The 26,740-nt window shown below is 50.4% G+C and overlaps 2 protein-coding genes and 2 long non-coding RNA genes across 4 annotated transcripts in view; 2 read left to right on the forward strand and 2 right to left on the reverse strand.

The window, feature by feature from the left end:
- LOC122543575 (uncharacterized) overlaps nucleotides 1-588 on the reverse strand; it is a 34,672-nt gene extending 34,084 nt beyond the window's left edge. Inside the window, exon 1 of the mRNA XM_087974875.1 lies at nucleotides 462-588. The gene's annotated coding sequence lies outside the window, so the exon portion shown is untranslated. The remainder of the gene's footprint in view (nucleotides 1-461) is intronic.
- On the forward strand, nucleotides 388-25,813 carry LOC148144572 (uncharacterized). Its single transcript, XR_015751520.1, has 3 exons — nucleotides 388-453; nucleotides 19,024-19,123; nucleotides 25,003-25,813. It is a non-coding gene; the product is annotated as an uncharacterized LOC148144572 (long non-coding RNA).
- LOC148144573 (uncharacterized) lies at nucleotides 1,659-7,599 on the forward strand. The gene is made up of 4 exons (XM_087975730.1): nucleotides 1,659-1,739; nucleotides 3,304-3,657; nucleotides 3,723-4,024; nucleotides 7,545-7,599. The coding sequence occupies exons 1-4, from the start codon at nucleotides 1,659-1,661 to the stop codon at nucleotides 7,597-7,599; spliced, it is 792 nt and encodes a 263-aa protein (XP_087831856.1).
- Nucleotides 9,880-19,079, reverse strand: LOC148144574 (uncharacterized). The gene is made up of 3 exons (XR_015751519.1): nucleotides 18,848-19,079; nucleotides 15,066-15,144; nucleotides 9,880-14,148 (listed from the first exon to the last, which is right to left on the reverse strand). It is a non-coding gene; the product is annotated as an uncharacterized LOC148144574 (long non-coding RNA).
- Nucleotides 25,814-26,740: the final 927 nt, after the last annotated feature.

The following is a 26,740-nucleotide window of genomic DNA, read 5'->3' on the forward strand; positions in this document are numbered from 1 at the left end:
ATATACAGAATAACAGATACCCGGGAGGGAGTTACAGACTGGAATCTGATCCAGGGGTTCAGGGTGGTTTATATACAGAATAACAGATACCCGGGAGGGAGTTACAGACTGGAATCTGATCCAGGGGTTCAGGGTGGTTTATATACAGAATAACAGATACCCGGGAGGGAGTTACAGACTGGAATCTGATCCAGGGGTTCAGGGTGGTTTATATACAGGGTAACTGGTTGGATAGAAGGGTCTGTTTCCATGCTGTGTAATTCTATGACAGGTGGAACAATGCTCTCGGGCGCTAGGACCCTGCGGGGGGCGGGATACCCACAAAGCCCCGCCCACTCCCCGGTTGGACACGCATGCGCCCCGCCGCCGCCCCGCGGATCCAAGATGGCGGCCGTTCCGCGGGAGCTGATCCCGGGGAAAGGCCCCGGCGGCCACCAGCGGGGCAGCTGCAGGGTATTTACCGAGTTCCGTCGCGTTCGGTAGGCGGTTCTAAACCCTCACGGTGGCGCACCCGCCTCTCCCCCACCCGCGGTCCCGCATCATCACCGCTTGCGGGAAGAGAAGAAAACACGGCGTCTCCTCCCCGCGCTGTTCGCCGTCACTGCGCATGCTCCTGCGGCGGGACGTCACTGCGCCTGCGCATCCACTCCGCCCGTCGCCTGGATAGTGGGCATTCTCCACCGCGGGGCATGTTGGGTAAATACGCTGCCATTGCTCTCGCCCTTTCCTACTCTGCTGCGATTTGGCGATTACGAGGGTTTTTTTGAGGGGAGGGGGGACAGTCAATAAAATTGGGAACCGAATGCACAGGTAACGTTGCCATGGGTCCAGAGCACTGCTCTCTCATTAGATTTAGATTAGATTTAGATTACCTACAGTGTGGAAACAGGCCATTTGGCCCAACAAGTCCACACCGACCCTCCGAAGAGTAACCCACCCAGACCCATCCCCCTACCCTACATTTACCCCTGACTAATGCACCTAACACTATGGCCATGGCTGATTCACCTAACCTGCACATGTTTGGACTGTGGGGGGAAACCGGAGCACCCGGAGGAAACCCACGCTGACACGGGGGGGGGGGGGATAATGTGCAAACTCCACACAGACAGATGCCCGAGGCTGAAATCGAACCCAGGTCCCTGGGACACCGTGCCGCCCCTTGGTGGTAGTGGGGGGGGTGGGCGGGGGAGAGAGAGTGAGAGAGAATGGGTGATGGTATTAATGTGAGGGACACTGCACCTCAGACGGGGGTGCGGGGGTGGTTTTAACAATTGAGATCTTCACAATTACCTCGGCCCGTGCAGGGGATCAGTCTTGCGCTGTTGACGCCAGTCTGCACAGCAAACCAGCCATCAGACATCCACACAGACTTCCACTGGAGTAGCGGTAGTGTAAAAGCCAATCGTTCTGGAATGTAGATGGACAAAAATATTATACAGTGCTGAGTTTCTGTCCAGTGAGAGAAGAGGGCACCTCTCAACCTAGTTCTTGTGAATTAGGTGGGCTAAGTATAGTGGGAAAATATTGTGATGATACTGTGGCTTTAAGAGGTGATTTAGAGAGGAGAGGAGAGGAGAGATCTATTGCAAACTTGTAAAGTAAACAACTTGAGGCCTTGGGTTTTTCTTTAATTTGGAACAATACAAGCAGCCTGAATGGGTGTGGTTAATATCATCACAACGTGTGAGTGTAATCGTCAGTGCATCGTGAAGTCTAAGGAGTATGTAAGGGAACAAGTAAGAACCCAGAGTAAGGCCCTGGAGTGGAAGTATGGTTCAGCGGGGACAACTCATCTGGGTTGTGTGTGTTGAAGAGGCTTCAACTGATTGGTGACATGTTGATAAACAAGTATATCCTCGCTGAAGAGACACCGTGGAAATGTGAGGTCTGTGGGGTGAATTCAGTTTCATTGACACAGTGATGTCCGGGAGCAGCATCCATTTGTTACCTGTGTGGGAGAGTTCATTCACTTATCCATTGTGCTGAGACACCAGCAAGTTCACACTGAGAAGAGACCTTTCAAATATCTAGATTGTGGAAAGAGCTGTTAAAATTCTAGCCAGCCGATGCCTTATCAATGTGTTCATAGTGACCTTTTAAGTGTGGGGGAACTGTTATAACATCAATTTGTTCGCTCTGAGATGGGAGACAGAGCGGCCAAGTATCCTGATCCTGCACCTCATTCATATGTTCCTTCCCTTCTCTCTTTTCCCTCTCCAATACACATGCGCACACACTCTCTCTTTCCTCTCCCTCTCTCTTGCTTGTTCTCCCTTTTGCCCCATCTCCTTCTTCGTGCTCCCTCTGTATCATCCACTCTCCATCTGTCCTTTCTCGTGTGCTGACTGTCTCTTGCCCATACCTCTCCTGCTCTGTGTCTCCCCCCCCCCCCACTCTCTTCCCCACCCCACACTCTTGTGCTCCTTGTTTCACTTGCCTGCTTCTCCCCTCACCTTTGAAACTTGCCTCTTCTCTGTCACCCTATGCATCCCTCTCTCGCTGCACTCTTTGTATTTGCCCACCCCTCGTCACCCCACCTGTCCCCTTTGCTTGACTCATTCTGTTCTGCTCTGGTCCATATCCCTCCATGTACTTCCCCAAATGTCTTTTAAAATGTTGGGACATCCACCCCATCCTCTGCAAGTTCACTCCACACACGAGCCTCCCTCTGTAAACACATTTGCCTCTCGTGTCTTTTCGAAATCTGTCTCCTCTCGCCTTAAAAATGTGCCCCCTAGTCTTGAAATCCGCCACCCGAGGGAAAAGACATTGCCATTCTAACCTGTACCCTTCATGATTTTCTAAACCCCAAAGGCCTATCTCTTGACCTCCAGTGACAGAAGTCGCGGCCTATTCAGCCTGTCCTTATAACTCAAATCCTCTATTCCCGGCAACATCCTGGTCAACATTGTCTCAACCCTCTCCAGCTTAGTAACATCCTTTCGGTAACAGGGTGACCAGAACTGGACACCGTTCTCCAGAAACCACCTCACCCACGTTCCGAACAACCTCAATGTGATGTCTCAATTCCTACACGCAAAGGTCTGAGCAATGAAGACAAGTGTGCTAAATGCCGCCTTAACCACCCTGTCTATATGTGATACAAATTTCAAAGATTGATGTACCTAAAAGCCTAGTTCTCTGTGTTATACAATGCTACCTTTCATTGGGGAACCTCGATTATCTGAACGAGATGGGCGGGCACTATTTCGTTCGGATAATCGATTATTTGGTTAATCGATTACATGCCTCTCCTCTGGGGCTCAGAGTCTTTAAAGTCTTCCCCCCCCCCCTGTTCAGGAGACTAGCAGCCGCACACAGCGTGCGAGACCCTGCCTCCAACCCCCGGGAAGGGATTCAGGTCCCCCACTGAAGCTAGGAACTCACCACTACAGTTGCACCAGGGAGAGCCCGTCCACCTGCTCCGAGTGCAGGAAGGGATTCTCTCGGCCGTCCGCTCTGCACGTACACCGGCGGGTTCACGCCGAGGAGAGGCCTGTCGAATGCCGAGAGTGCGGGAAGGCCTACCAAAGTTCCGGGGAGCTCGTGTGCCATCAACGCGTCCACGCCGGCGAGAGACCTTTCAAATGCCCGGACAGCGGGAAGTGCTTCGTTAGTTCCACCGATCTGGGAGCCCATCGACGTGCTCACTCCGCAGAGCGGCCTTTCAGATGCCCGGACTCCGGGAAGGGCTTCAGAAGTTCTGGGGAACTCACTAGCGGGTTCACACCGACGACCGACCGTTCAGTTGCCTGCACTGTGGGAAGCGCTTCAAAAGGTCCAGGGATCTGTTGCGTCATCAGCGGGTTCACACCAGGGAGAGGCCTTTCGAGTGTTCACGCTGTGGGAAGTCCTTCATAGCTGCCTGCGATCTGATGACCCACCGGCGGGTTCACTCTGAGGACAGGCCGTTCCGGTGCTCCCGCTGCGGCACCGGGTTCAGGTGGTCATCGGCCCTCACCAAACACCAGCACATCCACACAGGGGAGAGGCCCTTCTCCTGCGCCGAGTGCGGGAAGAGGTTTATCCGTTCATCCGCCCTGCTCAGGCACCAGAGAGTTCACACCGCAGAGAGAGACCGTTCAAACTGCGGGACATTCTCTCAAAGCGCCCCCCCCCCCCCCCCCCCCCCCCCCGGCGACTTGCGCCTCGAAGCGTTTGCTCTGAGGAGAGTCCGTCGAGGTGCTCCGACTGCGGGACTGGATTCAGATCATTCACAGGATGAGGGCATGGCTGGCTAGGCCAGCATTTGTTGCCCATCCCTTACTGGGCACGATGTAAGAGTCCACCACATTGCTGTGGGTCTGGAGTGACCTGAAAGCCCGACCAGGTAAGGCTGGCAGTTTCCTTCCCTGAACGACACGAGATGGGAGACCAGTTGCGATTTTCCAATAACGGTTTTGTGGCCATCGTTAAGACACATAATTCCTTTTTAAATCTATCGAATTCAAATACCATCAGCTGTGGAGTGGGGGGAGGGGTGGGGGTTTGAACCTGGGTCCCCAGGACGTTACCTCAGTCTCTAGATTATTAGTCTAGCAATAATACCAGCAGGCCATTGCCTCACTGAATACCAATGCTCTTGAACAGTGGAGAGGTGCCTTACCTGCACTGGATATGGGAAGGGACACAGTCACTCATAGAGTCAGAGTCATACAGCATTGGAACAGACCCTTCAGTCTAACCAGTCCATGCCAAACATAATCCCAAGTTCAACTAGTGCTGCTTGCATGCACTTGGCCCGTGTCCCACCAAACATTTCTTACTCATTTACTTATCCAAATGTCTTTTAAATACTGTAACTATCCGCTAGAAGTTCATTTCACCCATGAACTGTTGAAAGAAAAATGCCCCTCATCGTTTTTTTAAATCTTCCTCCTCTCACCTTAAAAATATGCCCCCCTAGTCTTGAAATCCCCCACCTGAGGGAAAAGACACCTGCATGCACCTTATGATCTTATAAACACCTATAAGGTCACCCCTCAACCTCCTACACTCCAGTGAAAAAAAACTCCCAGCCCCTCCTTAGAATTCAAGACACTCCATTCCGGGCAACATCCTGTTAAATCTCTTCCGAACTCTGTCCAGCTTAATTATATCCTTCCTGTAACAGGGCGACCAGAACTGGACACAGTACTCCAGACGAAGCCTCACCAGTGTCCTGTACAACCCCAACATACCGTCCCAACTCTTCAACTCAAAAAGGTCTGAGCAATGAAGGCAAGTGTGCGAAACGCCTTCTTAACTCCCCTGTCTATCTGTGATGCAAACTTCAAAGAATTATGTCCTTGAACCCCTAGGAGTCTCTGTTCTACAACAGGACCCAAAGGCTGTATTTTTAATTGTAGAAGTTCTGCCCTTGTCTGTTTTCCCAAAATGCAGCACCTCGCACTTGTCCAAATTAAACTCCACCTGCCACCTCTCAGCCAGCCCATTGACCCAATTGATCAGGATCTCTTTGTAATCTTAGATCACCTTCTACACTGTCCGCTATAACCACCAATCCTGGTGTCAATGGCAAACTGACTAACCCTGCTTCCTAAATTCTCATCCAAATCATTTATATAAATGACAAGCCGAAGGGGACCCAGCACCGAGCCCAGAACACGGTTGGTCACAGGCCTGTTCAGCTCGAACATGGGTGGCTCAGTGGTTAGCACTGTTACCTCACAGCGCCAGGGACCTAGGTTGAGTCCCACCTCGGGGCGACTGTCTCTGTGGAGTTTGCACATTCTCCCCGTGTCTGCGTGGGTTTCCTCCGGGTGCTCCGGTTTCCTCCCACAGTCCAAAGATGTGCAGGGTCAGGGTGAATTGGCCGCGCTAAATTGCCCCATAGTGTTAGGTGCATTAGTCAGAGGGAAACGGGACTGGCTGGGTTACTCTTCGGAGGGTCGGTGTGGACTGGTTGGGCCGAGGGGCCTGCTTCCACACTGTAGGGAATCTAATCTAATAACCTCCCTGCTCGCATAACCTATGCCAATTACTAATAGGTGCAAGTGGTCCCTTTTCCTCCTTTCCCACCCTATAACCTGGCCGGTCACCTTCAGGGATCTGTGGGACAAGCATCCCACGGTCCCTCTGTGTTCCTCTGAGCTTCTTCGTGAATCCTGCCATTCTTCCAAAGAGCATATTCTCCCACTTCCAATCCCTGATTTTCTGAACCTCTCCTCGGGGAGAAATATTCCTGGGCGTGAACCCCTGAAATTCCTTCCTCAAGCCTCTCGATGGCTTCTCTGCCTTTCACAATACTTTGTGAAGAAACGACCTCCCATTACGGGTTTGGCCATTTCCCATCCCCCTTCCCGCCCGAGGAGGAAGAATATGGTTTCCCGAAACTTGCTTGAAGCGTCCCGGGACCCTTCATTCAGGTCCACTTGTGAATGCAAGTCGCTGCTGCCTCACGGTGGTCTTTTTGTGCAAAGTAAGATCCCGCCAGAAGGGGAGATCGGCAGCAGTTTCACACACAGAGAGAGAGAGAGAGAGAGAGGTACCCCGCGGGCAAAAAAAAAATGCCTCCCTCTTTGGCTGGAAGCGTCCATCCTGTGGGCCTGCGATGAATTCCAAAACTGCTCTCGAATCCGATCGCAGCGCAGAGCGAAATGGAGATCAGTTGGCCGGTCGAGTCTGCCCTCGTCCTTTCAAAGAGCAAACCAGGGAATCCACCCCCCCCCCCCCCCTCTTCCACCCTCTTCCCGCATCCCCTCGCCAAGTCTTCAGCTGATGGCTGGGCAAGAAACCGCAGACGCGTGGCGACAGTGGGAAGGGGTTAACTTGCTCATTGGAAACGGTGGTGAGGTGGGTGGTGTGGGGGGGGGGGGGGGGGGGAGGAGGAGGGGTCGTTCTCCTGCTTCCATGCTGTGGGAAGAGGTTCACTCAGCCGTCCAGCCTCCGAACCCACCAGAGAGCCAGTCAGCAGCAGGGCTGGGCCCACTCGGCGCTGGCAACTCTGTTACTGTGACTGAGGTCTTCACCAAGAGATCAGTAAAGTAAAATAAAAGCAGAGGGAACAGGCTCTGGGCTCAGAGCCCAACTCCAACATCAACTTACTAGACGATTACCTTCATGATCAGAGTCCTGGTACTTAAAGGTTCAGGATATGATCACATTAAAAGTCGTCAACTGTAGCAAACAGCCTTCTAGAAAGAATCAGTGTTCGATTACTTTAATAATCATGGTTCTGTTACATTGCAGGATCTCACTATTTACCCACCTCCTGTTGTATCAGTAACCTGTTGCCTATCCCATCGGGAATCTTAACACATCAGAACTCTTTCCAGTAATACTCGGAGCTGCGTTTTTATCCGTAATTAGGGTCCTGTTCGAGTTCGAGTCGGGACGTCGATGAGACCACAACCAGAAACTGCTGGGAAAAGCTCAGCAGGTCTGGCAGCATCTGTGGCGAGAAAGAAGAGTTAACGTTTTCGGGTCGAGTGGGTTCTGAGGATGGATCACTCAAACCCTAACTCTGCTTCCTCTCCACAGATGCTGCCAGACCTGCTGAGCTTTTCCCAGCAGTTTCTGGTTTTGTTTCTGACTTACAGCAAGCGCAGATCTTTTGAATTTCTTCACACCAAGGAGACCGATTGTGTAGAATGAAGAATTGAGTTGCTATTGCATTCATAAGTAGAGTCCAAATGCATAATAACTTCTGTTAGGGGAAAATGAGGATATGTGTGAGTGTGTGTGTCTGTGTGAATGTGTGTGTGTGACTCTCCGTGTTGCTGATGTCGAGGGAGGAGAGTAAGCGCTCTGAGCTGACAGCGCCTGCAGGGCACAGCCAGTGATCCGAAAGGGAAGCTCTCTCGCCTGGGTCCAGGGTATGATCCAGTTCCTGGTGGGCTGATCGCTGGGACTGTGGAAGCTAACTTCCTCTGATTCCTCAGGATCTAATCCATCACTACAACTGGGTCCACAGGCTGCAACCCATTCACACAGTGTACAGGAGCTGATCCTGAGGAAAACACACACACAGAGTCACACAAATGCATTCTCTTACACAGACATATTTTCACACACACACACACTCTCAGACACATACTTTCACACTCACCCAAACACACATACACTCACACACACACACACACGCGCTCTCACATACGTACTTTCATACACACACACACACTCTCCCTCCCTCTCACACACACAGACACTTTCTCTCATACATACACAGACTCTCTCTGTCCCTCTCACACACAGACACATACACTCTCACACACACACGCTCCCACACTGATGGAGCCAATAAGAGCCGTGGTTTCGGCTGGTGACGCCCCATTTTCCAAACTGCTTGTTGGCCAGCTGCCCGCCGTCACATGCCTGATGTAGGGCTTTTACCTAAAACATCGACCTTCCTGCTCCTCGGATGCTGCCTGACCTGCTGTGCTTTTCCAGCACCGCTCTAATCTTGACTAATAACCTCTGTTGTCCAGTTTCTCCTTAAAACAAGTTAGACAATTAGAGTGGTTAGAAGGAATTTGCCCAGGTATCCCGCAATCCCAGAAGTGGTCAAATCACTACGAACACAAAGCAATGCAAAACAGTCTGCACTTTATTAGGTAACTCTCTCTCTCTCTCTCTGGATGGTCAGCTAGTCTCTGCTTCCTGCCACACTGGTCTGCACAGAAGGTCTCCACAGAAGATTCGAGAGAGCAGTCTGCAGGTGAACCCAGTTAGATAGCACTTTCTATAGTTCTGGCCAACTCACTTAATAGTTTGAAACACGGTTTGGATGGCCTGTCAGTGTTTGTTTCTTTGTGTCGCCCGACCCAGTGCCATTCTGTCTGGCCCTCCTTTGTTCGGTGGATGAGTTGTTGGGGATATGTCTGTCCAGGATCTCTGTTGCCTTTTACATTATGCCAATGCCATCAGCGCCTGGCTGCTGTGTTTGCGCTGTGTCTGGTTGTGTGGGTTTTATGACCGCAGCGTTTGAGTTGGCCAATGTACCCAGCATCCCTTGCTGCTTGGCCAAGTTGGCGATCTACCTGTTTTGGTTTTTTAGCGGCCAGGAGGCTGCTCCACCTCCCACCCTTCCTCTGAACAACTCTCATGCTCACCTCTCTCGAGTCACAGAAAATGGGCTCACGCCAGGAAACGTTTGGGATGCGGTGACTTGACACGACCTCCTTTTGAACTTGTAACAGCGGCAGTCTCATTTCTCATCTCGTCATTCAACATCACCCCCTCCTTGGTCTGTCGCCCTGAGGGGTTACTACTATTCAGTTATCAGATGTTGTGGAGTGTTGAATTCGATGTGGGTGCCCTGTTTCCTCTCCAGTCCTCATCTTGATACTATTGGACCCAGTGTTGTCAGGTGATACAGCACAGGCCATGTGGTCACATAAAGGGGGTAGATAACACTGACAGGCTTTGGTGGACTTGCCCCAAAATCTTCTTGCTGTCAGCACTTTTTTACTTTTGACATCTACTGAAGAAAAGTAAGGAGGCAAGTCCTGATCTCTATACCTCCGTTATAGCTGGTGTGTGGGGTCCATCATGTTCCTGGTCAACGTGGCAGCACTGTGACACTGGATACACTTGGTTGGCAAATAGGTGAAGTCTTTTCAAGCCCAGTGAAGGCCTTCCTATTGACAGTGAATCATGTCCCTTCGGATTAGTGCAATCTCCTCCAGTGGGCGGCACGGTGGCACAGTGGTTAGCACTGCTGCCTCACAGCGCCGGAGACCCAGGTTCAATTCCCGCCTCAGGCGACTGACTGTGTGGAGTTTGCACGTTCTCCCCCGTGTCTGCGTGGGTTTCCTCCGGGTGCTCCGGTTTCCTCCCACAGTCCAAAGATGTCCAGGTCAGGTGAATTGGCCACGCTAAATTACCCGTAGTGTTCGGTAAGGGGTAAATGTAGGGGTATGGGTGGGTTGCGCTTCGGCGGGTCGGTGTGGACTTGTTGGGCCGAAGGGCCTGTTTCCACACTGTAATGTAATCTAATCTATCTTTGTTCCTGTTAAATCGTGATGATCTGTTTCTTTTTGCTTCGAACACACCCTGCGGAATGGATCCTACCTCCCAACAGAGCAGAAGACAGTAATAGAGCGTGGAAACAGCCCCTTCAGTCCATGATCCTAAATTAAACTAGTCCCACCTGCCCGTGCTTGGCCCATATCCCTCCAAACATTTCTTATTCATGTACTTCTCCAAATGTCGTTACCATGTCCACATCCACTGGACTCGGTGACACATGCCACACATTCTGTGCCTGGAGTGAAATGGTTGGACGACTGACCGAGTCCCTTCCCGTACACAGAGTGGGAGCTCAGTCCCTTTCCCCGGTGAGGATCTCGCTGGTGTTTTGCGGGATTGCCTGAATCTCATTCATCAGTGTTCACACTGGAAAAAAGACAATGTTCTCGAGGAGAATACTGTGATACAGGCTACCAGGCTAGACGGGATTGAGGTTCACAAGGAGGAGGACGTGTTAGCAATTCTGGGAATGTGTGAAAATAGATAAGTCCCCTGGGCCAGATGGGATTTATCCTAGGAATCTCTGGGAAGCTAGGGAGGAGATTGCCGAGCCTTTGGCTTTGATCTTTATGTCGTCATTGTCTACCAGAAGACTGGAGGATAGCAAATGTTGTTCCCTTGTTTGAGAAGGGGAGTAAAGACAACCCTGGTAATTATAGACCAGTCAGCCTTACTTCGGTTGTGGATAAAGTGTTAGAAAGGTTACAAGAGATAGGATTTATAATCATCTAGAGAGGAATAAGTTGATTAGGGATAGTCAGCACGGTTTTGTGAAGGGTAGGTCGTGCCTCACAAACCTTATTGAGTTCTTTGAGAAGATGGATGAGGGTAAATCAGTTGATGTGGTGTATATGGATTTCAGTAAGGCATTTGATAAGGTTCCCCATGGTAGGCTATTGCAGAAAATACCGAGGCATGGGATTGAGGGTGATTTAGCGGTTTGGATCAGAAATTGGCTAGCTGAAAGAAGACAGAGGGTGGTAGTTGATGGGAAATGTTCACCCTGGAGTTCAATTACTAGTGGTATACTGCAAGGATCTGTTTTGGGGCCACTGCTGTTTGTCATTTTTATAAATGACCTGGATGAGGGCATAGAAGGCTGGGTTAGTAAATTTGCGGATGACACTAAGGTCGGTGGAGTTGTGGATAGTGCTGAAGGATGTTGCAGATTTACGAGGGACATAAGTAAGCTGCAGAGCTGGGCTGAGAGTTGGCAAATGGAGTTTAATGCGGAAAAGTGTGAGATGATTCACTTTGGAAGGAGTAACAGGAATGCAGAGTACTGGGCTAATGGTAAGATTCTTGGTCGTGGAGATGAACAGAGAGATCTCAGTGTCCATGTACATAGATCCCTGAAAGTTGCCACCCATGTTGATAGGGCTGTTAAGAAGGCATATGGTGTGTTAACTTTTATTGGGAGAGGGATTGAGTTTCGGAGCCACAAGGTCATGCTGCAGCTGTACAAAACTCTGGCGCGGTCGCACTTGGAGTGTTGTGCACAGTTCTGGTCACTGCATTATAGGAAGGATGTGGAAGCTTTGGAAGAGGTTGAGAGGAGATTTACCAGGATGTTGCCTGGTATGGAGGGAAGGTCTTAATGAGGAAAGGCCAAGGGACTTGAGGCTGTTTTCATTCGAGAGAAGAAGGTTTGAGAGGTGACTTAATTGAGACGTAGAAGATAATCAGTGGGTTAGATAGGGTGGACAGTGAGAGCCTTTATCCTCGGATGGCGATGGCTAGCACAAGGGGCTGTAGCTTTAAATTGAGGGGTGATAGATACAGGACAGAAATCAGAGGTAGTTTCTTCACTCAGAGAGTAGTAGGGGCGTGGAACTCTCTGCCTGCCACAGTAGTAGACTCGCCAACTTTAAAGGCATTTAAATGGTCATTGGAGAGACAAATGTATAAAATCGTGAGGGATATACATAAGGTAAATGACAAGGGTCTTCTCTCTAGGGTGGTAGATTTCAAGATGGGGGAAAGTATTTTTAAGGTGTGAGGAGAGAGATTTAAAGAACCCATGAGGGGCATTTTTTTATACAGTGGTTCATGAGTGGAATGAACGTCCAGAAGAAGTGGTGGGAATGGGTACAGTTAATAGCATTTAAAAGACATTTAGATAAGCACATGAATAAGAAATATTTGGAGGGCTCTGGGCCAGGACCAGGCAGGTGGGACTAGTTTAGTGTAGGATTATATTCAGCATGGACTGGTTCAGCCGAAGGTAAAAACAAGGACTGCAGATGCTGGAAACCAGATTCTAGATTAGAGTGGTGCTAGAAAAGCACAGCAGGTCAGGCAGCATCCGAGGAGCAAGAAAATCGACGTTTCGGGCAAAAGCCCTTCAGCCGAAGGGTCTATTTCCATGCTGTATGATTTGATGACTCTAAACGATTGATGGGCTAACAGAAGGAAAGACAGAGATTAAAAAGACAGAAAGTATAACCCATGGACAAAACCAACATCACCTACAAAGTTCCATGCAAGGACTGCCACAAACATTATGTAGGACAAACAGGAAGAAAGTTAGCCACCAGGATACATGAACACCAGCTAGCCACAAAAAGACATGACCCTCTCTCCCTCATAGCCCTACACACGGATGAAAAAAAACACCATTTCGACTGGGATAACACATCTATCCTGGGACAGGCTAAGCAAAGACATGCCAGAGAATTCCTAGAGGCCTGGCACTCCAACCACAACGCCATAAACAAACACATAGATCTAGATATCATCTATCAAACCCTCAGAAAACGAACAGGAAATGACATCACCACAAACCCCAGGAACCCCATCCAGGAGAAAGATATATATAGAAAGCAGGAGACAACAGCTTCGCTTCACTTGGAGGTCGCCACTGAAGATGTTACCTCGCCAGGTAATGAAACATCTGGATATCAAACCTACAGTTTAGCGAGCAAACCTACACCCTAGAGAATATAAAGTCAGGTAAATCTCAGATTATAACAGGACCTTGACCAGATGTGCCAATGGGCTGAGAATTGGCAGATGGAGTTTAATTCAGATAAATGCGAGGTGCTGCATTTTGGGAAAGCAAATCTTAGCAGGACTTATACACTTAATGGTAAGGTCCTGGGGAGTGTTGCTGAACAAAGAGACCTTGGAGTACAGGTTCTTAGCTCCTTGAAAGTGGAGTCGCAGGTAGATAGGATAGTGAAGAAGGCGTTTGGTATGCTTTCCTTTATTGGTCAGAGTATTGAGTACAGGACATTGGTTAGGACCACTGTTGGAATATTGCATGCAATTCTGGTTTCCTTCCTAGTTGTGAAACTTGAAAAGGTTCAGAAAAGAGCTACAAGAATGTTGCCAGGGCTGGAGGATTTGAGCGACAGGGAGACGCTGAACAGGCTGGGGCTGTTTTCCCTGGAGCGTCAGAGGCTGAGGGGTGACCTTATTTACAAAATAAGGTCACCCTTATTTACAAAATTATGAGGGGCATGGATAGGGTAAATAGGCAAAGTCTTTTCCCTGGAGTCAGGGAGTCCAGAACTAGAGGGCATAGGTTTATGGTGAGAAGGGAAAGATATAAAAAAGACCTACGGGGTAACGTTTTTCACACAGAGGGTGGTACGTGTATGGAATGAACTGCCAGAGGAAGTGGTGGAGGCTGGTACAATTGCAACATTTAAGAGGCATATGGATGGGTATATGAATAGGAAGGGTTTGGAAGGATATGGACCGGGTGCTGGCATGTGGGACTAGATTGCGTTGGGATATCTGGTCGGCATGGACGGGTTGGACCGAAGGGTCTGTTTCCATGCTGTACATCTCCAAGACTCTAAATCGACAGACAGGTAGAGACATAGACAGATGGATGGACAGAAAGATTGATAAATAAGATTATTTTCAGTCCATCCACATCACTTGGGAGCATTTCAAACGTTGGTATACTGAGAAACTGAAAACCAAAATAGCTTCGTTTCACCTTTGCGTATTTAACAGTTTGCAAACCTGTGTCATTGCTCCTGGCAAAGCAGAGAAAACACAGGCCTCTGCGATCTCACCACCTAAACTTAAAACTTCATATTCTGCCCTGCATTACTTTTTCTCCGCATCACTGTATTCATTCACAACTTCTTCCATGTGGTTGCATCTCTGATTATCACCCTTAGTGGCATCTCTCACCTTCCTTGTACTCAGTCTCAGGACCTTTATTGAAAAGGGAGAGAGAGTGAAGAGAAACAGGTAACTCTAGGCCAGTTAGCTTAACATCGGTCATCAGGACACTATTAGAAAGGCTGTAATGATTAGATTCCCTACAGTATGTAAGGACAGGCCCTTTGGCCCAACAAGTCCATACCGACCCTCCGAAGAGTAACCCCACCCACATTTACCCCTGACTAATAGAAATTCCTTAGTATAGATTGTTAGCTATTACAAAGGTTGAGCTGCAGAACGACATGGAGTTACATGCAACTAGCACTACAGGCAATTTTTTGAGCATAGCCAATGTACCTAAATTGCACATCTTTTGGATTGTGGGAGGAAACCCACGCAGACACAGGGGGAGAATGTGCAAACTCCACACAGACAGTCGCCTGAGGCTGGAATCAAACCCAGGTCCCTGGTGCTGTGAGGCAGCAGCACTAACCACTGAGCCATCGTGCTACCCTGGTGAAGGGGAAATCATGCCTGACAATGTTCGTGGAATTCTTTGAGGAGATAACGAGTAGGATAAAAGGGAACAAGATGTCAATTTGGATTTCCAGATGGTGTTGGATGCGTCAATCAATTTAATCAGGTCAGAGGCCATGGTGCTGGATAGAGGATTTGGCTAACTAATACCATAAATAATTGTTAGCATGCAGAGGGTATTGTTACTTGCTGATGGCTTTGCCAAGCAAAGGAGTTAATGAGAATGAAATGAGACCCCCGAACACCAGAAAGTAGTTATGACAAAAAAAAAGAATTTGATGGCCTTTTCAAATATCTGCCACTAGTACAGTAGCATTGATTCGCCTGTAGATGGTGGCGTTGCATCATTTTTAATCAACCAAGCGACAATAAATTAAATCAGCAAGAAACAGTGACCACGGAACTATCAGCGATTGTCAGGGAAAACCCACCTGGATCACACACACACACACACACCCTCCAGGGAAAGCAATCCTGACCTCCGACTCCTCATGTGCGATTCCGGTGAGCCTGAAATGGCCAAGAGAGCAATCCAGTTCAAAGTGCAGCTGCCCACAGAGCTCATCGATGATCAGAATATCAGTCTCGATGGAATTTCAGCAGGGACGGACGAGAGTGAGCGAGGTTTCACCCCTGAACGTGAGGATGAACAGCAAAACGCTACCACCGCAGCCACTTGTGAACCCGCTGGTGTGTTAGCAGGTGAATGGCCTCTCCCCCGGGGGGGTGTGAACCCGCTGGTGTGTTAGCAGGTGAATGGCCTCTCCCCCGGGGGGTGTGAACCCGCTGGTGTGTTAGCAGGTGAATGGCCTCTCCCCCGGGGGGTGTGAACCCGCTGGTGTGTTAGCAGGTGAATGGCCTCTCGCCCGGGGGGGGGTGTGAACCCGCTGGTGTGTTAGCAGGTGAATGGCCTCTCCCCTGGGGGGTGTGAACCCTCTGGTGTGTTAGCAGGTGAATGGCCTCTCCCCCGGGGGGGGTGTGAACCCGCTGGTGTGTTAGCAGGTGAATGGCCTCTCCCCGGGGGGGGGGTGTGAACCCGCTGGTGTGTTAGCAGGTGAATGGCCTCTCCCCGGGGGGGGGGTGTGAACCCGCTGGTGTGTTAGCAGGTGAATGGCCTCTCCCCGGGGGGGGGGTGTGAACCCGCTGGTGTGTTAGCAGGTGAATGGCCTCTCCCCTGGGGGGGTGTGAACCCGCTGGTGTGTTAGCAGGTGAATGGCCTCTCCCCCGGGGGGGGTGTGAACCCCCTGGTGTGTTAGCAGGTGAATGGCCTCTCCCCTGGGGGGGTGTGAACCCGCTGGTGTGTTAGCAGGTGAATGGCCTCTCCCCTGGGGGGGTGTGAACCCGCTGGTGTGTTAGCAGGTGAATGGCCTCTCCCCCGGGGGGGGTGTGAACCCCCTGGTGTGTTAGCAGGTGAATGGCCTCTCCCCTGGGGGGGTGTGAACCCGCTGGTGTGTTAGCAGGTGAATGGCCTCTCCCGCTGGGGGGGTGTGAACCCGCTGGTGTGTTAGCAGGTGAATGGCCTCTCCCCCCCGGGGGGTGTGAACCCGCTGGTGTGTTAGCAGGTGAATGGCCTCTCCCCCGGGGGATGGTGTGAACCCGCTGGTGTGTTAGCAGGTGAATGGACTCTACCCCCGGGGGGTGTGAACCCGCTGGTGTGTTAGCAGGTGAATGGCCTCTCCCCCGGGGGGTGTGAACCCGCTGGTGTGTTAGCAGGTGAATGGCCTCTCCCCCCCGGGGGGGTGTGAACCCCCTGGTGTGTTAGCAGGTGAATGGCCTCTCCCCCTGGGGGGGTGTGAACCCGCTGGTGTGTTAGCAGGTGAATGGCCTCTCCCCCGGGGGGTGTGAACCCGCTGGTGTGTTAGCAGGTGAATGGCCTCTCCCCCCCGGGGGGGTGTGAACCCCCTGGTGTGTTAGCAGGTGAATGGCCTCTCCCCCCCGGGGGGGTGTGAACCCGCTGGTGTGTTAGCAGGTGAATGGCCTCTCCCCCGGGGGGGGGGTGTGAACCCGCTGGTGTGTTAGCAGGTGAATGGCCTCTCCCCCCGGGGGGGTGTGAACCCGCTGGTGTGTTAGCAGGTGAATGGCCTCTCCCCGGGGGGTGTGAACCCCCTGGTGTGTTAGCAGGTGAATGGCCTCTCCCCCGGGGGGTGTGAACCCGCTGGTGTGTTAGCAGGTGAATGGCCTCTCCCCCGGGGGGGGGGTGTGAACCCGCTGGTGTGTTAGCAGGTGAATGGCCTCTCCCCCGGGGGGGGGGTGTGAACCCGCTGGTGTGTTAGCAGGTGAATGGCCTCTCCCCCCGGGGGGGTGTGAACCCGCTGGTGTGTTAGCAGGTGAATGGCCTCTCCCCCGGGGGGGTGTGAACCCGCTGGTGTGTTAGCAGGTGAATGGCCTCTCCCCGGGGGGGTGTGAACCCCCTGGTGTGTTAGCAGGTGAATGGCCTCTCCCCGGGGGGTGTGAACCCCCTGGTGTGTCAGCAGGTGAATGGCCTCTCCCCCGGGGGGGGTGTGAACCCGCTGGTGTGTTAGCAGGTGAATGGCCTCTCCCCCGGGGGGTGTGAACCCGCTGGTGTGTTAGCAGGTGAATGGCCTCTCCCCCGGGGGGTGTGAACCCGCTGGTGTGTTAGCAGGTGAATGGCCTCTCCCCCGGGGGGGGGGTGTGAACCCCCTGGTGTGTTAGCAGGTGAATGGCCTCTCCCCCCCGGGGGGGGTGTGAACCCGCTGGTGTGTTAGCAGGTGAATGGCCTCTCCCCCGGGGGGTGTGAACCCGCTGGTGTGTTAGCAGGTGAATGGCCTCTCCCCTGGGGGGGTGTGAACCCCCTGGTGTGTTAGCAGGTGAATGGCCTCTCCCCGGGGGGGGTGTGAACCCGCTGGTGTGTTAGCAGGTGAATGGCCTCTCTCCCGGGGGATGGTGTGAACCCGCTGGTGTGTCAGCAGGTGAATGGCCTCTCCCCCCCGGGGGGTGTGAACCCCCTGGTGTGTTAGCAGGTGAATGGCCTCTCCCCCCGGGGGGGTGTGAACCCGCTGGTGTGTTAGCAGGTGAATGGCCTCTCCCCCGGGGGGGGTGTGAACCCGCTGGTGTGTTAGCAGGTGAATGGCCTCTCCCCCGGGGGGGGTGTGAACCCGCTGGTGTGTTAGCAGGTGAATGGCCTCTCCCCGGGGGGGGGTGTGAACCCGCTGGTGTGTCAGCAGGTGAATGGCCTCTCCCCCCCGGGGGGTGTGAACCCCCTGGTGTGTTAGCAGGTGAATGGCCTCTCCCCCCGGGGGGGTGTGAACCCGCTGGTGTGTTAGCAGGTGAATGGCCTCTCCCCCGGGGGGGGGGGTGTGAACCCGCTGGTGCGTTAGCAGGTGAATGGCCTCTCCCCCCAGGGGGGTGTGAACCCGCTGGTGTGTTAGCAGGTGAATGGCCTCTCCCCCCAGGGGGGTGTGAACCCGCTGGTGTGTTAGCAGGTGAATGGCCTCTCCCCCCAGGGGGGTGTGAACCCGCTGGTGTGTTAGCAGGTGAATGGCCTCTCCCCCGGGGGGGGTGTGAACCCCCTGGTGTGTTAGCAGGTGAATGGCCTCTCCCCCGGGGGGGGTGTGAACCCGCTGGTGTGTTAGCAGGTGAATGGCCTCTCCCCCCGGGGGGTGTGAACCCGCTGGTGTGTTAGCAGGTGAATGGCCTCTCCCCCGGGGGGGTGTGAACCCGCTGGTGTGTTAGCAGGTGAATGGCCTCTCCCCCCGGGGGGGGGTGTGAACCCGCTGGTGTGTTAGCAGGTGAATGGCCTCTCCCCCCGGGGGGTGTGTGAACCCGCTGGTGTGTTAGCAGGTGAATGGCCTCTCCCCCCGGGGGGTGTGAACCCGCTGGTGTGTTAGCAGGTGAATGGCCTCTCCCCGGGGGGGGGGGTGAACCCCCTGGTGTGTTAGCAGGTGAATGGCCTCTCCCCCCGGGGGGGTGTGAACCCGCTGGTGGACGGCGAGTTCAGAGGAGCGTCTGAACCCAGTCCCGCAGCCAGGGCACGTGAACGGTCTCTCGTCAGTGTGCACTCCTCGGTGGGATGTCAGTTCCCAGCAGCTTTTGTAACATTCCCCACAGTCTTGCGCACTCGAAGGGCCTCTCCCCGGTGGTGGGTGACGGCGCCGATGAATTTCCAGCTCAAATGGGTAACTGAAACCCTTCCCGCAGTCCCCGCACTTCCAGGATCACTCCCTGGAATGTCTGCGCTCGTGTTGAGACCGACCTGGCTGAAGCCTTGTCCAAGTGTCCCGGTTTCTCTCCGTTGCAAACGGCACTGTCTGCTTCCATGTTCAAAACCTGACGACACTCAGGTTTGGTCAATGCGGCGAACCCCTCAGACGTTTGTTTTCAGTTTTCCCTTTGCCTAATGCAACACCCTGCAAACTTGATTTAAAACAGAAATAGAAGAGTGAGTGGGAGACAGCCGACTAAAAGACGGAACAACTTTACACAGAGGGCGGTAGGTGCCTGGAATGCGTTGCCAGCAGAGGCAGGCACGGTAGGTTCATTTAAGATGCGTCTGCACAGATGCATGAGTAGGTGGGGAGCAGCGGGCTACAGATGTTTAGGAACTGGGCGACAGGTTTAGATAGTAGATTTGGATCGGCTCAGACTTGGAGATCTTGGTTCTTTGAAAGGAGGTTGCTAAGAGTCGAGCTGATCGAACTTGATCAATTTGCAGGCCTGGGACTGGGAAGCAATGACTATGAAAAGGTGCCGGACTGTTATAGAGACCCAACTCGTTCACCAATGTCTGGCACCCAGACTGGGCCTACACTACCCAGGACACCCGCACCAATCAACCACTCCGCCCTGTGTGGCCCAACATTTCAACTCCCCCTCCCACTCTGCCGAGGACATGCAGGTCCTGGGCCTCCTCCACCGCTGCTCCCTCACCACCCGACACCTGGAGGAAGAACGCCTCATCTTCTGCCTTGGAACACTTCAACCCCAGGGCATCAATGTGGATTCCCCCCCACCCCCCCAATTTATCTCTCCACCCTGGAGGCTTCCTGCCTCTATTCCTGATGAAGGGCTTTTGCCCGAAACGTCGATTTTCCTGCTCCTCGGATGCTGCCTGACCTGCTGTGCTTTTCCAGCACCACTCTGATCTAAACTCTGGTTTCCAGCATCTGCAGCCCTCATTTTTGCCTACACGACACATAGGCTTCCATAGGAAGAGAGGTATAGATATGGGGAGAGACAAAAAGAGTCAGACTTCCCCTTTGGTCCAACCACTCTGTGCTGACCATAATCCCAAACTAAACTAGTCCCCACCTGCCTGCTCCAGGCCCATATCCCTCCAAACGTTTCTTATTCACATATCCATCCAAATGTCTTTTTAAACATTATCACTGTCCCCACATCCAGCACTTCCTCGGGATGTTCATCCCACACTCGATCCACTCTCTGCGTAATAACATGGCCCCTCGTATTCTTTTGAAATCTTTCTTCTCTCACCTTAAAAATATGCCCCCTAGTCTTGAAATCCCCCACCCTTGAGAAGAGACCCTTTTGTAAACCTTTGTAAGGTTCCTATGCTAAAGTCAAAACGGTCCCAGCCTCTTCTAACTCAAACCCTCTGTTCCTGGCAACATTCTGATAAATGGTCTCTGAACCCTCTCCAGTTTAATAATACCCTTCCTGTGACAGGACGACCCGAACTGGATGCAGTACTGCAGAAGAGGCCTCACTAATGTCCTGTACAACCTCAACGTGACGTCCCCAACTCCTATACTCAAAGCTCTGAGCAATTAAGGCAAGCGTGCTAAACGCTTTCTTAACCGCCCTGTCTACATTTGAATCAAACTTCGAAGAGTTGTGTACCTGAATGCCTGGGTCTCTGTGTTCTACAACACTGCTCAAGGCCCTGCTTTTAATTGTATAAGTCTTGCCCTTGCTTGTTTTACCAAAATGCAACACCTCGCGCTTATCCAAATTAAACTCCATCTGCCCCTCCTGAGCCCATTGACCCAATTGATCAAGATCTCATTGTAATCTTAGGTAACCTTTGATAACTTCCTCAAAAAGCTCAATCAAGCTTGTGAGACATGGTTTCCCTCGCACAAAACCATGCTATCCCCAATCATTACTCGCTTCTCCAAATGCATATAAATCCTCTCTTTCAGAATCAACATCTTACCCACCACCAAGGTTAGACTCACAGGTCTGGAGTTCCAAGGCTTCTCCTGATAAACTTCCTTTAAAAAAGACGCAACATTAGCCACTCTCCAATCATTCAGCACCTCAGCCGTAGTTTGTAGATAACGCAAATGTACAAAGTTAAAAATCACACAACACCAGATATTATTGTCGAACAGGTTTATTTGAAAGTACAAGCTTTCGGAGCACTGCTCATTCCTCGGGTGGGGCAGGATTCAGAGGACACAGAGTTTATTGTAAAAGACCAAAGTGTCATACAACTGATGCGATGTATTGAACAAACCGAGATTGCTGTTAAGTCTTGAATCACGTAGAATGGGTTCGCAGGTCTCTCTCTCTCCCACAGACACACACACATACACATACAGATAAGTCCACAGGGTGAATTTGCATTTGCAGATAGATTCCATTTTGTTCAAAATGCACACAATATGTCGGCAGTCTGTCAAAGTGGCATTTTGTAAATTCCTACTTTGGAAGTAGAACCAGTCTGACTCAAGTTACAAATCGCACATCACCAGGTTATAGCCCAACAAGTTTATTTGGAAGTACTAGCTTTTGGAGTGCTGCTCCTTCATCATGTGGTTGTCAGGCGCTCCGAAAGCTAGCACTTGCAAATAAACCTGTTGGACTATAACCTCGTAATGTGCGATGTTCAACTTTGTCCACCCCAGTCCAACACCGGCATCTCAGTCCGACTCGAGACTGGGACACAGACAGACTCTAACATCACACCTTTAATGCATTGTCTGAGCGGAGATGTCACCTTTTTTTAAAAAAAATACCGATAAAATGTTAAGTCATCTCAAGGATAGGACTTGAAAGAAATTGTGGGATTTACATATTAATGCATCAAAACCTGCATCCCCGTTCTAAGTGAATAAAGACGTAATAGCAATCTAGGTTTGTTCAAGACATTGCATAAGTTGTCTGACACTTTGATTTTTAGCTTTGGACATTTGTGTCATATATCACAATGGGTGAGGCGCTGAATGACTGGAGAGTGGCTAATTCCGTCTTCTATGTTCCTGCCCCACTAGCTACCTGACGGAGGAGCAGCGCTCCGAAAGCTTGTACTTTGTGGGCGGCACGGTGGCACAGTGGTTAGCACTGCTGCCTCACAGCGCCAGAGACCCGGGTTCAATTCCCGACTCAGGCGACTGACTGTGTGAAGTTTGCACGTTCTCCCTGTGTCTGCGTGGGTTTCCTCCGGGTGCTCCGGTTTCCTCCCACAGTCACAAAGATGTGCAGGTCAGGTGAATTGGCCATGCTACATTACCCATAGTGTTAGGTGAAGGGGTAAGTGTAGGGGTATGGGTGGGTTGCGCATTGGCGGGTCGGTGTGGACTTGTTGGGCCGAAGGGCCTGTTTCCACACTGTAAGTAATCTAATCTTATGAACAAAAGAAGCGTCAGCAGCTAAAACAGTGATTGTCGGAAAAACCTCAGCGGGCCTGGCAGCAGCTGTGCAGAGAGGTTAACGTTAACTCTTGATTTCTCTCTGCAGACGCTGCCAGGCCCGCTGAGGTTTTCCAGCAATCTCTGGGGGTTTTTTTTTTTTGCTTTTGATTTACAGCATCTGCAGTTCATTGGGTTGTTATTGAGCTCCATCAACTAGGGTTTCTTCTTAGAGGCGAGAACGGAGAGGCCAGCGGGAGGAAGTACACTTCAAAGCATTTAAGGAAAGATTCATCATGTGGTTTAATAAAGTGATAATTAATTTGGGTTTTATCCATAATATTAACCCATGTAACTAAGCATGAGATTTTTCTTAACATCGGCAGACACCAACTCCAAAAAAAACCATAGTTCAGTCCTATATGTGACTAATGGCAGAATCTAATTCCACGAGTTTATTTTTTTTTTAAATCTTTTTTTCCCCTGTTTATTTTTTTTTCATTTTTTAAATCTTTTTTTTTCCCCTGTTAGGGTCCCTGTTTTTTTTTTCCTAGGACCTTGTTGCTGGGAGGCAGCAGTGCTAACCCCTGAGCCACTGTGCTGCCCCAAGGAGAAACATTTTTTTTTTCTTTTTTTTTATCTTTTTTCCCGTTTATTTTTTTAAATCTTTTTTTCCCCTGTTTATTTTTTTTTTCATTTTTAAAAATTTTTTTTCCCCTGTTAGGGTCCCTGTTTATAATCTTTTTTCCCCTATTAGGATCCCTGTTTATTTATTTATTTATTTTCTTTTCTAACCCCCACACTACCACCTAACGAGTTTATTGTGAACTCACTGGTTTCCCGATACTGTGCGCTAATGGGAAATTCTCTCCTGATCGCCTCTACCCGCTGGGGCGGTCAAAACAGCCTCGAGTGAGGGCATCAGTTCCCATGAGGTTTTGCGGCATTTTCTGCACTGGGACATCGGTGAGGTTTTATTTGTCCGTGTGGGTCCGCTGGTGCTTTTGCAGGTTGACCGACCGGGTGAACGCCTTGCCGCGCTCGGAGCAGGAGTACGGCCTCTCCCCGGTGTGGCGGCCGGGAGCACCGGCTGTAGGGCTGCCCGCACACGGAGCACAGGGTAGCGTTTCTCCTCACCGCCATCTCCAAGTCTGATCCTGCCCAGGGCGGGGGCTGAGAAACCCCGCCCGATCCTGACGTTCGAGTTTCCCCGACTCCAAATCCCCCCTCTTCCAATAATCCGTGAAACTGTTTTAAAAAAAGAAAAATTAAAGGGGGGGGGGGGGGGAAGAGAAGCCACAGGAGTACAAGCTAAGGCTCTGAAATTGAGCTGAATGAAGGAGCAGGAAAATGTCATCATAATAATTAAAAACAAAAGAGGAGCAGGCTGTGCAGGACCTTGGTCAGGCCTCTTTTGGAGTACTGTGTCCAGTTCAGGTCACCCTGCTAACAGGAAGGATATTATTAAATTGGAGGGGGGTTCAGAAAAGATTTACCAGGATGTTTCCAGGTCTGGAGAGTTTGAGTTAGAAGGAGAGGCCAGGAGTTTTTTTTTCACTGGAGCGTAGGATGGTTGAAGGGTGACCTGATAAAGAGTTTTATAAAAATCACGTGGGATACGGATAAGGTAAACGAAGGGGTCTTTTCCTTTGGGTGGGGTCTTTCAAAACTAGAGCGCATATTTTTAAAGTACGACAAGGAAGATTTAAAGCGGGACATGAGGGTCAATTCTGTTTTACAGAGAGAGTGGTTAGTGTGTGGAATGAACTTCCAGAGGAGGAAGTGGTGGATGCGGATACAGTTTTAACATTTAAAAGATATTTGGATAAATAAGGTTTGGAGGGATATGGGCCAGGAGCAGGCAGGTAGGACTAGTTTAGCTTGGGATTAATGGTCGGCCTGGACTGGTTAAACCGAAGGATCTATTTTTGTGCTGTATGACTATGAAAAAAGAAATTCTTAGTTAGTTCAGTCTTAAATTGGGACCTCTGTATTTGTGAGACTATACAGTCTGGTCCTGGTCTCTGCCACGAGGGGAAACAGCACCTATTCAGTCAGAGAGTTACAGAGGTGTACAGCACAGTCACAAGACAATTATCCATAGCAGGGATGGTCCTAATAAGCCTTCTCGGAACTGCCCCCCAGTGAAAAATATCTGTCCTGAAATAAAGAGAACCGCTCACAGTACTTCAGAGACAGTTACAGCAAGACTTCCTTACTCCTGTGCTCAAATCTCCTTGAAATAATGGTCCGGTACCTACCACTTGCATGCCTGATTACCTGCTGCAACTAGGAGATAGTGAGGACTGCAGATGCTGGAGAAGTCAAGAGTCGATAAAGTGTGGCACTGGAAAAAGTACTGACTGTGCTTTTTCCAGCATTACATTTTATCGACTCTGATTACCTGTTGCCTCCAATGTGCCAGCTTTCAGTGTTTCACGACTGAAAGATGAACTTTGTTTCACCTCACACAACCTGGATGCATCGCGAGGAAGCGACTGTCGTCCAACCTTTCCGGTTCTGCAAGGATGAAATGTGAGAGTACCACTCGCGATTTCATCATCTCCCCAGGAACTTGTATGGAGTAAAGGAAAAGCCTTGCAACGTTTGGAGGCATTTTGCTCACTAAAACTTAGGCAATGCAAAGACTGACTCCAGGGAGGGTTGGTAAGCAACCAGTAGTCTAGGTGTGCCTCTTCCTTTTAAAGCTAGGTCATAAACCTCCCTCCCTCATCTCGAGGTCTGACCTGCTCACAGCTGATGCTGCACGGACTTTCATTCCTTGTTTAAAACAGCGGGCAAACTCTCTCCTATCCAGAGCACGTCCTACTGTTGCAGCAGCAAATCACTGCAGAATTGTTGGCATCTGTGCTGAAAACAACAAATGCTGGAGATCACAGCGGGCCAGACAGCATCCGTGGAGAGAGAGCAAGTTTCGAGTCTCGCGGACTCTGCTTCGGAGCTGGTCAAGTGTGGAGGGGACAGCAGTTATGCTACAGCTGGAGATTAAAAAAAATACTGATAGTTCAGGCTAAGTGATCGGAATGTGAGAATAACAGAACAATGGTCTGTCTACCTGCCAGCCCTGGATGACGGGAGAGGAGAGAGGACATGGTGACAGAGAATGTAACAAGCGAAGATGTCATCCTTTGTATACATAAAAATAAAATCTTTAGTTATCTCAGGGCAGTGTTTTGCAAGAAGTTTGCATTTAGTCAATCAAAACCTGCATCTCCTTTCTAACTGATTAAACATTTAACGGGAAGGAACCATTTTAAGGTTTGTTCAATACATTCACATCAGGTCGTAGAATCATAGAGATGCACAGCACAGAAACAGACCCTTCGGTCCAACTCATCCATAGCGGTCAGATAGATATTCTAACCTAATTTGGTCCGATTTGCCAGCAGTTGCCCCATATCCCGCTAAACCCATCGTATTCATGTCCCCATCGAGATGCCTTTTAAATGTTGTAATTGTACCAGCCTCCACCACTTCCACTGACAGCTCATTTCATACATGTACCACCCTCTGGGTGAAAATGTTGCCCCTTAGGTCCCTTTTATATCTTTCCCCTCTCACCCTAAACCTATGCCCTCTAATTCTGGACTCCGCAAATCCAGGGCAAAGGTTTTGTCTATTTATCCTATCCATGCCCCTCATGATTTTAGAAACATCTATAAGGTCACCCCTCAGCCTCTGACGCTCCAGGGAAAACAGCCCCAGCCTGTTCAGCCTCTCCCTGTAGCTCAAATCCTCCAAACCTGACAACATCCTTGTAAATCTTTTCTAACCCTTTCAAGCTTCACAACATCTTTCCGATAGGAAGATCATAATTGCACACAATATTCCAAAAATGGCCTAATCAATGTCCTGTACAGTCACAACATGACCTCCCAACTCCTGTACTCAATACTCTAGATCAATAAAGGAAAGCAAACCAAATGCCTTCTTCACTATCCTATCTACCTGCGACTCCACTTTCAAGGAGCTATGAACCTGCACTCCAAGGTCTCTTTGTTCAGCAACAATCCCTAGGATCTTATACAATTAATTGTAAGTCCTGCACAGATTTGCCTTTCCAAAATGTAGCACCTCGCATTTATCTAAATTAAACTCCATCTGCCACTCCTCAGCCCACTGGCCCATCTCATCAAGATCCTGTTGTAATCTGAGGTAACCCTCTTCGCTGTCCACTACACCCTCCAATTTTGGTGTCATCTGCAAACTTACAAACTATACCTCCTATGTTCACATCCAAATTATTTATATAAATGACAAAAAGTAGTGGACCCAGAACCGATCCTTGTGGCACTCCACTGGTCACAGGCCTCCAGTCTGAAAAGCAACCCTCCACCACCACCCTCTGTCTTCTACCTTTGAGCCAGTTCTGTATCCAAGTGGCTAGTTCTCCCTGTATTCCATGAGATCTAACCTTGCTAATCAGTCTCCCATGGGGAACCTTGTTGAATGCCTTACCGAAGTCCATATAAATCACATCTACCACTTTGCCTTCATCAATCCTCTTTGTTGCTTCTTCAAAACACTCAATCAAG

Source organism: Chiloscyllium plagiosum, unplaced genomic scaffold, assembly GCF_037043375.1.
Source record: "Chiloscyllium plagiosum isolate Xiang-an unplaced genomic scaffold, Cpla_swu_hap1 HiC_scaffold_27, whole genome shotgun sequence".
In the NCBI taxonomy this organism is placed as follows: Eukaryota; Metazoa; Chordata; class Chondrichthyes; order Orectolobiformes; family Hemiscylliidae; genus Chiloscyllium; species Chiloscyllium plagiosum.